The sequence below is a fragment of the Apiospora aurea genome, assembly GCF_038362705.1.
Source record: "Apiospora aurea strain CBS 24483 chromosome Unknown utg000006l_segment0_segment0, whole genome shotgun sequence".
Classification (NCBI taxonomy): domain Eukaryota; kingdom Fungi; phylum Ascomycota; class Sordariomycetes; order Amphisphaeriales; family Apiosporaceae; genus Apiospora; species Apiospora aurea.
In genome coordinates, this window is record NW_027117393.1 from 1,051,125 (window position 1) to 1,063,364 (window position 12,240).

At 55.7% G+C, this 12,240-nt stretch overlaps 3 protein-coding genes across 3 annotated transcripts; 2 read left to right on the forward strand and 1 right to left on the reverse strand.

Moving 5' to 3' along the window:
- Positions 1–5,283: 5,283 nt before the first annotated feature.
- PG986_008929 (uncharacterized protein) lies at positions 5,284–7,772 on the forward strand (the record flags this gene model as incomplete). Its single annotated transcript, XM_066845151.1, has 3 exons — positions 5,284–6,123; positions 6,191–7,369; positions 7,422–7,772. The coding sequence occupies 3 exons, from the start codon at positions 5,284–5,286 to the stop codon at positions 7,770–7,772; spliced, it is 2,370 nt and encodes a 789-aa protein (XP_066697549.1).
- Positions 7,773–8,731: 959 nt separating this feature from the next.
- PG986_008930 (uncharacterized protein) lies at positions 8,732–10,081 on the reverse strand (the record flags this gene model as incomplete). Its single annotated transcript, XM_066845152.1, has 2 exons — positions 8,732–9,265; positions 9,326–10,081. The coding sequence occupies 2 exons, from the start codon at positions 10,079–10,081 to the stop codon at positions 8,732–8,734; spliced, it is 1,290 nt and encodes a 429-aa protein (XP_066697550.1).
- A 1,070-nt stretch (positions 10,082–11,151) lies between these two features.
- PG986_008931 (uncharacterized protein) lies at positions 11,152–12,158 on the forward strand (the record flags this gene model as incomplete). Its single annotated transcript, XM_066845153.1, has 4 exons — positions 11,152–11,399; positions 11,482–11,798; positions 11,885–12,013; positions 12,076–12,158. 4 exons carry the CDS (start codon positions 11,152–11,154, stop codon positions 12,156–12,158), a joined length of 777 nt encoding a protein of 258 aa, XP_066697551.1.
- Between the last annotated feature and the right edge of the window lie 82 nt (positions 12,159–12,240).

Sequence of the window (12,240 nt, forward strand, 5' to 3'; positions counted from 1 at the left end):
TTGAGCCCTATAACGTAGGGAATGATACGAAGCTCCTCCTTCGCTTCGCTGTCCGGGTCCGACAAGCCAATCAATGCGCTCCAGACCACTGCAGTGTCTGGAGACTTTGTCAAGATCAACAAGTGAGCACATCCCGGGATCCAGACGGCGTGTCTTGGCTGCCCTGCCAGCGAGAATAAGGGTAGCATGGTGTAGCACTCTGCTACTGTTGTGTGAGAGCGGGTATTCAGATATGGCAGATCATATCCGTCTTGTGTCCGCCCTCCGTGTCGTCCATGGAAGCTTGGCGGCTCTCTGTCTCTCTCTCAGCGGGTGGTACTTCCAGTTGATAGTGTGGTTTTCGTAGTCACATACCGTGCAGATCCGGGTCGGGTCGCGGCATAAGTTGGTTATCGACTTGGAGTCGAGGTCACGACGACGCCAGCAACGGGAGGAACACGCATGATCCTTTCGGTCTCCCGACGACCTGGTGGCATGTCTCAAAGCTTCCCACCAACCACGGCCGCCGGCGGTCTCGGTCTGGGCCCTTGGGAGGATGTCAACATAAACTCTCCATGTCTTGCTTCAAACTCTACCTACCCCTGACGGCTCTCGTGGGATTGTGTTGGGCGACACGGCTGTTCCAAAGCATCATGGCCATATTAATGCGCCCAGACAGACGTCACCTGGTAATCGGTGTCTCATACCGCCGCCCCACTGTTTGGCCAGTAACGGCGAACCCAGTTGGAATGTGAGGCGTTAAGAGGCAGCGCCGCTGTATCCCCCCGGGGCCGGACCAAACCTTATCGGCACACCAGCCCCGACCGGTCTCACACTACGCCCTTTGACACATGAGTAATCGTCTGGGGAGCAAGGGGGGTGACTCCAGGATAGCTATTCGGGTCCACCTCCTTCCACGGGTTAAGGGTGGTATGGTCGTTCACTATATCATCATCGGGGGCGGACCCCTCGATTCGATAGGAAGAGGGCCAATGGCAAGTTGGCTCCCAGACGAGTTCAGGGTTCACCAGCCAAGTTATACTTTCTGCTAGACCCTTCATTTCCCCATACCACCTTCATTACAAACTCCCCTTTCACACGCTGTTCCGATACACCCGCGCCCGCTCGGTCATCCGGGCGAAGCCTAATGCTGCAGATGCCAGAAAACCAGTTTGGCAAGGCTGAGGCTAGGGCTAGGCTACGCCAGCCCCGTTTTCGAGTCGGCACCCCCTCGCCTCGGTATGGACTGCCGAACAACGTCGTCCCAACTTAGAGTTTGTCTAGACGTAATTAGTCCGGCATTGAACTACACCGAGGACACCCTTCCATCAGTGGCAGCCTTCTAATTGTGGGAGCTGCCAAGGAACCAGCAGCTTGCCCACTCCGGGGCCGCCGTTGTCCACTTCGCTCTTTCGGGGCATCTGGACCCCGAAACTGATAGGGCTGGGCTGGCTGTTGATTGCTCTTGTTGTTGTTGTTGATTGATTGATTGATTGATCAGCCGGCCCGCGGATGTCACTCACGAGCTCCATAGAAGATGCTTTTGACTATAGGCCCCGAGCCAGACCATCTCAAGGACCCCTGAATCTTGTACTGTAAGGCCTCCCTGCTCGCCAGTCCGGTGAAGGTTACCGAGCCGAGAACATAGCAACGTTACCTACCCCTAATGAGCAAAGAACACCGAAGGAGCCGCTACTTCCGAACCTCGGCCGGCCTTGGAGAGCTGGGCGGACGCTGGGGTGATGTCAGAAAACGATGACTGTCCCACCACCTTCCCAACCATTAACCCAACGATACGGCAGATACGGCACCGAATAGTGGATGGTGTGCCATCCTCTGGGTTACCACTACCTACCATACCAGTAGGAGATGGGCGAACTCCGGGGGAGGGTACCATAGACGGCAGAAGGTGGAACGAAAGAACTGCCACTACCTATCCGTCACCCCCACAGAGCTTACTGAAGGGCAGAGTGGACAGGCTACAGTAAGCTCGGGTCGCGTCGTCTTCAGGCAAACCCTGTGGAGTTGAAAGGGGATGAGGGGGAGCATATGAAGTCGTATGATTGAGGCTCTGCGCTTCCCTGCCCCTATCCCTACCCTTACAGGTGATCGGCAAGGTTTGCAGCGCCTTGTCGGGCGGGCCCCTCCCCCGCAGAGCAGCACGGGCTTTGTGATGGAGCGGAGAATCGACTGGCGCGCCCGTAGATGCCGTCAGGTATTCCCCGCGGCGGCCGGTAGGGGGTTGCCTTAGAGGCCCGGGGGTTCTTGGCGCGGCGTGCCGTATTCTCCAGTTCGGCAGCTACTCTGCCCGCAGCGGGCTTTTCTCCACCGGACCCCATGAACCCAAGCGAGTATCTCGACTCATGAAGACAACCTTGCGCAGCTTCTAAGCCCTTTAGGTGGCTCATATTTCTCAGCATGGCGTTTTCCCATCAAGGGATCTCGATCCCGACCTCGTATATTGTCCAATAACGGAGGTCCCGCCAAGACCCGGTGCCTTGCGGCCAGGAGTCATGTCAATGGAGAATCCCGTCTGTGTCGCAGTTTATGCTATTAAGGTGACGGGCAGCGGCCTAACTAGCCACGCGAGAAATATTACCCGTGCCATGTTTTTTCCCCAAGAGTGATCCGGGGGTCTTTAGCATCCACGCGATGACGACAAGGTGGTACGACCTCCTCGTGGACTGATTCCTATAGGCAGTCAAACGGACAAGGGCAGAGTCTAGCCAGCTACTAGCTAACCCCCACGGGCAATGTTGATGACCCTTGAAGACTCACACGGGGCCCCAGAGCCGGGCGGGCGGGTTGGTCTAGCCTATTCGGAGCTGCTGGATGAGGCATGACCCTTTTCCGGGGGAAGAATACGGCCGAAGAAGCATACTAATAAAACTTGGGTTTCCCTTTTTCCCTGGTTTCTAGGGCCCGTACGTCGGCTTGCTAAACCCTAGGTTTTCTAGAACCCATGGGCTGACTGTAAGTTTCCTCCCCGCACCCGCTCCCTAGAGGATATAATCTTATCCATTAGGTTAGCAATGTCCCCTGATATGGTGACAAAGGCATTAACAAGCCGTTTACTAACTATCTCAACAGCAACGTGACAAATAGCGAGTATCAACACACTTTGGATTATTGTGTGAGTAGACGGCGATGAAGTGAGTCGTATCACGATCTCTCGATGTTCTGGTCTAGACTCTGATATTTTACCCCGGCTGGACCGAGCGACACGGATGATACGCCAATGTGTCTTATGACACTCGGTATCTGTCGAGTAAGCGAACCCGATACCTTTGATTTCGACTGACGATCAGGACCATGGCCGCCTTGCATGGAGGCAGACAGGGGACATACCAGCTAGCCTATGGGGGTTCTCGACGCCCCTCGCAAGATAGCCATGACAGAGGAGACTGACGGGGTCGAGAAGTACCATGATACCCAGGACTAGCTAGGGAAGGACCGAGACCCTGTACCAAAAGGAACGGCGAACTGGTGCAGTCTACGGGTGAAGTCAGAAGCCTCGGCCTGCCCCTAGTGGTTCATGAGCATCTCCGCCAATGTCCTGTCTCTGGGTAACATTTCTTGACCGTGCAATCGGCTGATGCCAAAGGTATGTCTGGGGCGTATATTCAGCTTTGCTAGGAAATTGAGCAATAGTTAACTTTGTGCAATAGATACCATAAGCATCTGGTAACTTGAATACAAACAAGGAATGTATGTTATGTTCAAGCTGCACGATATCGTTGTATATCGATGTTGATGACTGGTCGTTCCCTGATAGCTATCGGCGTTATGGACGGCACCCCCGTTTATGTCTGTTGTTTACTGTTCGTCGCTATGCACTTGAAGTCCCTGCTGTGAGCATGTCGGCAATGGTCAAAGCCAGAGCCTCCGCGACGTCACAATCAGTGATTTCAAATCGACGTACCAAAGAGTCCCATGCGTTGTGCTCATAGCCATGGCCTGCATGACTGTCAACGAGGCATTACTGCGTTTCCCGAGTCACCTACGACACGTACACCCTCTTTCCTCTGCTGATTCTATGAGCTCCTGATTCTATGAGTGCACGTTGACCCTTGGCATATCTTCCAAATCGCCTGGCGTCGGGTGTTTGTCATGTCGTAATGCACAAGAAGGGAGCTGGGTAAAAAGAAAGGGAAGCGGAAAGGCGACTTGTAATCAGATGGGTAGTTCAGACGATAGTGTAAGGACAGTGGCCAGTCAGATTCGGCCTTGGCTCAGACTGCGGTAGTTCTACAGGAGGTCAACCATATACAGTGCCAAGAAAGTATACCTAATCTCATGTTGGCCGAAAAACGCTACCCTGATGCAATATTCAATCTGGCATACGCTGAACTGATTGGAAAGGAGCATATAACAAATCTCGGCCTTGGCTTCTTCACGCCGAAAACAGGCGTCGTCGTGGCTTGGAGTACTGCACTCTTGGCAACCACTGGAAGAAGGCCAAGCGCCAAGTCGTCGTCACTTGCACACGACATCCATGCACCCGAGCTGCAGACGTCGGAGGAGTATCGGCTCTCACCGCTGACCTGGCGACGCCCAATCTTGCGATAGGGCCCAGGAATGGAGGATGCCTAGAATGCGGGGAAGGAAGTAAGCTCAACAGGCCAAGCAGATTGGCCCAATGTCGATGGGCGGCTGGTGGGTTCCGTCATCACGGCTCGGCGTTGAGCCATCTCGGACCAATCGCTTGCAAGCCGGGTACCATCGAGCTTCCTCTTTCGCATGGTGAGATGTGCGATTGACACACGCATCCCCATGTCCTTGACTGAAGATACATCCGTTCGGGCGTCTGCTTCAGTGGCCAACCAAGTACTTTTGGCGTCATTCAATGTTTCTAACGCCTTGCCGAGTTCAGACACAGGATTACGAATGCTTCGTCTCTATCTTGATGATGACTACATTAGCTTTGCAGCATCATATCGGAATGGCTCTAGATCGGGCGGTACGCCGATGTCTGTGGCAATGACGCCCCGAGCTGATGTCGGTATTTGTATATTCCATCGGAATTGTTGGACGGCCTGACTGACGGACTTTGGCCTTGTCTCTTGCCTGCCTACCCACCACCGACAGTTGGAAACTATCTCGAATCTCTCTCTCATCTCTTTTTTTACCCCATGAAACGTGAAACAAGCAATCGAAGAGTCTGATTTGAATTGGCTATCTATAGAGTTGTATCGTCTCGTTGTGATCAGACGGGCAATTGTTTCACGCCTCGCTTGGCGATAGTTTCAGCCCCGGGAGACCCCCGCCAAGCCCCGTTTCACGCAACGCAAAACGGCCAGAACCATGCCTTATTCCGACCACCTCTACTCGTCTGGCCACGCCGCCGGCTACGACTCTGACAGCGATGATGGCTACGGGGACGAGCACTCGCCCTCCGACGGCTACTTCGCAGCGTCTGCCTCGTCCCAAGGCGTCCCTAGCGTGCCCAATGTCCCCAATGTCATGGTCCCTGACCCCACACTGCGGCAGCAACCAGAGACAGCCGCCGAGTCCAAGGAGCGCGAGGACGAGCAGGACCGCCTGGCCGCTTTAAATACAAGACGGCATGGGCATCCCCTTGGCAATGCTTCTTCGCCCGGAGCCCATTCTTATTCTCACCTCGAGCACGCGACTGCGCCCTCGACATCGACACGTACTCAGTCTACGTATCCCATCTTCACGCCGCGCACACCCTTGTCCTCCACGACGGCCTATACTCCGTCGCCATCCTCAGCTTCAGCTTCGGTAGCAGCAGCACCAGCAGCATCTTCACGACTGCCATTACGAAGCCTACCCTCCTCTCGGGGACGTTCGGCATCTGTCTATTCAGACGCCCCGCCGGCTTATACTCCGTCGCCGACATCTCCTCTCTCATCAGCAAGCCCGACTAGTCAGGCCAGAAATTACAGCACATTCTCATCCGCCAACATGGGCATCGAGGATGAGCGGTTACTCGGCAGGGACCCCGAGAGCATGGGGCCACCTAATGACGAGGAGAGCGGCAGACCTGCTTGGAGGCAACGGGTGAGAAGGCGGCTACCCGCGTGGGTCAGCTGGCGTACGACGCTACTCGCGTCAGTGTTACTCATTGCGAGCGTGGGCTTTTTGGCAAGCTCATATCGAGTGGTGAAGGACGACAGGGGCGTAAGTTCAACCCAACCCAAACTGATACTCTATATTTCTACAACATATATCTAACAAAATGGTACAGAACACAATCAGGCCATCGCCTGCGGTGCCGATCAAGGAGCCGGCAGACCAAGCGCCGCTCGATCCGCCGTCGCCAGGAGCCCCGCATCCCGATCTCCCGGCTTTACAACCCCTGGAGTCAACCCACTGCAGGAATGCGACGTTCAGGTTCCCCGAGCAGATCATGGCCGTCAAGTTCAACAAGGAGAAGTACTTCTCCTTCGTCGAGGAAATGGCGTTCCACAAGGGCCACGACGACGTCAACATAGCTGGCCAGGTCAACATACGGAAAGTGGACGCCACCGGCAACCCTCGCGTCATTCTGGAGATCATCACCAATGACCCTGACCTGCGGGTGGACGTGAACGCGGACGAGGCGGACCAGATGATGAAGGTGACGGTGCCTAAGCACGCCGAGGCCTCAGACCCGACTATTCGCCCCTGCATGGAAATGCGTGCCACCATCTACATTCCGGAGAATGCCGAGCTTAAGGAGATGGGCATCAAGACGGTGCACCTGGACATCCTCACGCTCGACGATCTCTCTCTGAAAGTCGCCGAGTACACCAGATTCGTCAGCGACCTCGGAGACATCATATCCGCGGCCGGCAGCGCCCGCACCTACACGACCGCCGAAAAGACCCCGATGACGGGCATCCAGGACTACATCTTCGTCCCGGCCAAGAAGACGTACAAGTTCGACTCGCGCCTGATCGAGGTCCAGACCGTGGCCGGCAACATCGGCGGCACGTGGCCGCTGTACGACCTGCTGGGCCTGCACGCGACGGCGGGCAACGTCCAGGCCAGCGTCGCGCCCCAGCCGGTGCTCGAGTCGGACCCCAAGCCCGCCGTGCTGTCGCTCAGCACCGTCTCGGGCTTCCTCAGCGCCGCCGAGCCCATCCACGAGCTCGACCAGATGCCCATCCGCGAGTACCTGGTCGACCTCAAGTCGACCTCGGGCCGCATCCACGGCGCCCTGGCCTTCAGCACGGGGATCGACCTCAAGAGCACCGCGAGCGACATCGCCGTCGACCTCCTCCCCGTCCTCGACTCGAGCCGCGTCAACGCCACCTCGCCCGCCCAGCTCGAGACCGGCACCACGAGCGGCACCACCGCCGTGCGCGTCCTGGACCCCATCTGGTTCGCCGGCTGGTCAGATTCACCACCACCATCATCCAGCAATAGCCCTCCCTCCCCTGCCGTACGCCGCCGGCGGCAAACGTGACAACGCCAACGCCAACGCCAACGCCAAGCCCGCCGCCACGCCCATCACGCTCACCGCGATGGCGACCCTGGAGCAGGTCCGCGACACCGCCGCCGCCGCGGGCCTGGGAAACCAGCCCCTCAACTGCCTGCAGGGCGTGCACAAGTCGACGAGCGGCGACATCGGGCTCAAGTACCCGGCCTCGTGGGTCGGGACCCTGGTCGGCGACTCGACGGCCGGCAAGCTGGGCGCCTCGGGCAAGGACGTGCGCATCGTCAAGTCGACCTCGGGCCTCGGCCGCAGCGAGCTGGTCGCCTACGTCGGCCAGAACGGCGGCGCGTCGTCGATTCGGACGCACAGCATGATCGGCAACCTGGCTTGCCAGATTGGTCGGCAGTAAGAAGGGGGAGCGGGAAAACGGAATGGAAACGGGAGATGATTTTTCAGAGTTTTCATAAAGTCAACAGGGATACCCAAACGATATCTACGGATACTCGTAGGTCTAGTAACATGTTACTTGGCTTTTGCTGTTATTTATTGGAAAACAGAAAGCCCAAACGGCGTTGCGGCGGTACGGATTTACCCAGGCGCATATAGGAATAGGACACACACACGCTGGGTTTTTAATACAAATAAATTACCTACACAACACACTTTGGCAAAAGACAAGCAAGCATGAGAAGTTCAGGTGGTTTACGGCTCACGTGAGCCAACACTGCCACAACAGATCAACTCGAATTTGCTGTTTGAGGGGTCCAGAAGCAGCTCCATCATGACCGACGTGGACGCGGCGCTATCGAGGTGCCTACCATTATGAACTTAATCTATAAGATTTCCCTCGAAATCAACGTTATATTCACCGGCGTGGAGCCCGCAAATAGGTCTGGCAGTTTATGGCAACATCTTGTATCGTGCGTATTTGTCAGAGGGGGCGGCTCCGGGAAGCGCTATCCTGGAGGGTGGCTTGGACTCTGAACGTCTACTCAGGTCTATGACTAGCCTGACACAGACGAACTTGATGGATTAGGAGAATATTACTGCAATGTAACAGCTGTAAGAGTCGGTGAGAAAGCTTGCCCCCTTACGGAGGGTGCAGTTGTTATTTAGTCACCGTCGATGGAATACCACGGGCTAGACTACCTAAACCAGAGTGATTTAATCTATACTAATAAACCGCTATAAGCCAAATATGTCGGGCTACGATGCTTCGCTTATGTCTCTATCCCAAGGTGCGACTTGGGTACTCCTTCCGCGCCAGCAAGACCTTGTATAGTCCCGTCAAACAGCCGCTTGATCTCAATTCGACTTTGTGCTATGCCGCACCCACCGATATGATTGTCTTCAGGTACTGCCATTCCTTCAATCGGAGCCTGAGCTGGGCAGGTCGAGCCATTGGTCAAACTGCACATCCACCTCCACATCCTCCTGCAAATCTTCCGGCACATCCTGCTGTACATCCTCTGACACTGGAACGGCTGGTACATTTTCATCGGGTGACTGCAACTCGATCCCATGACCGTCGGCGACCTGATCACCATCATCTGGATCTCCCGTATCCAGGTCTCGGGTGTCACGATCCTCCGCTTGCTGGTCTCCAGTGTTCTGCTCGGCAGCGACCCCGTCCCGGCCTCCGGGAATTCCCCTTGGTCCAGCGTGTTCGCCCGGAACATTTTTCCAACCATGTTCCTCCCGTGAGTGATGGCGGTCGCCGGTGGCATGCACAGCACAGTCAACCAGCCACCTCAGACAACGGTAACAGTTGGTAATCTCGCGTATAACCAACCTACCGCGAGCAATCATTTTGTCTTGGACGCCGTCTTGAATCTGGGCGCCCCACGGTACTGACCGGCAAAATCGTAGCTCCTCAGCGCCACAATCTAAGCACAGTGTCACCTAAACGAATAATGTCCAGCGCTTCTGTACTGGGCCCTCTCTACACCGTATGAAGGGTACAGTCTGAAAGCCGCGTAGGAACGGCTCCGGGATCATTTGTTCTAAAACGCGGGGATTGTTGTTGGTGCTTCTTCTCTCTTCGTCGCTGTCGGTGTCAGTGTCGGTGTCGTTGTCTCCCTCGGGCCGTGGATTTGTAACGAATCGGGCTCTACCACAGCCCGTGGCAACCCGACTCCTGTCGCCGATGTCGCCGCCGTTGCCGCTGTTCTCGTCACTGCTGTCGCCGCCGTCTTGACTGGAATCACTACTTATCTCGCCGATCCTGATCTCCATTTCAGCGGGAGGCGGCCGCCGTCGTGGGAGTGTGTGTGTCGGCCGAGCTCGGGCTTCGTATCTAGGACGGTGGACAGATAATGGTGGCCGATGTTCCAGCGTCTCTTGGGAGCGCGTTGCGAGATGCTCTATCACACTGCTGAGAAGTGGCTGTGGAGGACCAGAAACCATCATCCTGGGCAGATAAGAACCGGGGAGAAGATCGACGAGACGAGGTGGAAGAGTGTAGACTGGAGGTATATGCTTTACGAGCCACCAGTCTTCAGGATGAGTTGGTGAAGGCCCTCGTTGTGCTTCAGTTCGGGGCGGACTTGCATAACGATCGATTTCGGCGGGGTTAATATGAGTCGGCTCGACATGCCGTGGAATAGCGAGCAGTCCTCGAGATGCTAGATTCCGATTGAAATTATCTAAGAATTTTTCTCTAGTCATCCCTAGAGCCTCAAGAGTAATGGGGTCGATATTTACGTCATTTTCCGCCATTTCTGTTATTAGATGGCATCTGCTTCTCTGGCTGGGAATCTTGAGCCGTGTAGACCTTGGAAGCCGTTGTCAGACCTGGGGTTTGGTGACGGTGGGAGGCTAACGTTTCGTCAACTGCCTGCGATGCGAAACTACCCTATATAGTACAAATGCGAACCAGCCACGGCTTGCTAGCGAATAGAGAAATGATAGAAAATCAGTTGGTGAGAGTAAGCCACAATGTGAAGAAAGACATATAAGTGGCGGCGTTGCCAGGAAAGGTAAGAGTGACGCTTGGCTGATGATGCAGCGTTGGCTGACGAGAATCGGATTGGGTTGGAGAAGACGATGGACGGCTGTGTAAGTAAAATACATGTAGGTAGCCAGGTATCTGATTACTGGCCAGGTGGAAACAGGAAAGAGCGACATGCAGCAGCGGTTGGTGCGTACTTGCCAGTTAGATACCCAGCTTTCGAGGTCCTGTGAACAATTTTTCAATGTGCCTTTTAACATAAATACATATGGATGGATGCCTTCGCAGAGTGTGAGAAGAGTAGGTGCCTCCTACGATGTGGCACCCCTGTTTGCTTATAGGATTGTCACGATCGAGGAGAGTCAACCCTATTCAATGGCCACGATGCCTCAATTGTGAATTATGGCTGGGAACTGGGAAGTCATTATGAGTTAGACCTTTTGCAAAACGGACCCGTACGCATAGGTCTTGTCGCATAGCACCGCATCTCTTCTTTCCAGACTCGTCCCACGATCAGGACACTGCATGAACCACGCCTCGGTGACAAATGAGAGAACCTCCCTACACATCAACAGCAAGCCAAGACAGATCAATCTTAGATCAGAGTGGCTGGAAACCGGAGATTATCAAACGAGACAGACGCCTTCTACCTCTTTGACGAGAACCACCATCCTCATCGTCGACACGCCTAGAAAGCCTGGCTGATGACCTTCCCAGTTGTCCTCAACCACACCAAGGACGAAACTCGTTCTCTTTCCCCCACAACCCAAAGCAGGTCCTACTTCCAGAAACCAACTGCTACAGAAGGGTTCTGTAACCATCGCCAGTCACTAACAAAATGTGTACGACGATCAAGACCAAGCATCACAGCTGTGGTCACACCCAGTACCAAAACACAAGCTACTGCCACGTCGTCCGGCGTCTGCAATCATCCTCGCACTTGCCCCCCCAGCAGCCAGCCCAGTGTCAGCCCGAGCCCGAGCCCGAGCCCTGCTCCCGGCTCCCAACTGAGATCCAGAGACGACCACCGCCTCCTGCTGCAGTCCACCAAATGGCTCCCGGATCCCCAACCTCGAGTGCCCCCGGGTATGTTCCAGTGCGCCCAGAACGTCGCCACCCGGCCCGTGGACGGGCTGTGTAAATCGTGTCAGCAGCAACAGGCTCGCAGCTTGACCCCGAAACCACGGACGACCACGCCCGTGGCAGCAGACACACCGCCCCAGCACTCCTTGCCACAAGTCCAGAGCAAAAAGGAGGGCAAAGCCAAACTCCACAAGAAGAACAAGAAGAGCGAGCCACCACCCAGCTCTCTGCTGGCCCCTACCACCAACACCACTACCATCAATCTCTCACCCTCCGCTGCCGCCGCCACCCCTGGACCTAGCAGCCGGGCCAGAAGCACCAGCACAGCCACTACTACCGCTCTCACAATAAACGAGAGAAGCCCGAGCCGATCCTTGACACCGGCAAGCATGTTCCGTCGTGGTAAGTCCTATCTACCTCCCTGCTTATCGATCTCTTAACCCCCTTTCGAAAACTTCTATCAGCAGCACTCCTGACACGCGATCTAGCCATGCACCGGGACAGAGCCGCAAGCGAAGCCCCATCGCTAGATGTGGAATTGACGCGCGCCGTGCGCGATAGCTTCCAGAAGCTGTCCATCATGTACGGCAGCGGCACCCTGAGCCCGGCCGAAGCCGGTCCGTCTCTGCGGTGTCGGGAATACCCGAGGAGGGCAAGGAGGGGTGCGGAGCGGATGCAGTCGTGGGTACTACTACCCATGGTAAACGGACGGAGGAGGTGGTCGGCAGCAAGGGCAAGGAGAACGCAGCAATTGGGTCCTGAGGAGGGAGTTTCGTTCTCGGCATGCCTATCTCTCGAATGTCGTCCCGGGTTTTCCGAGCTTCACTGTCCCCCGTCTTGATAT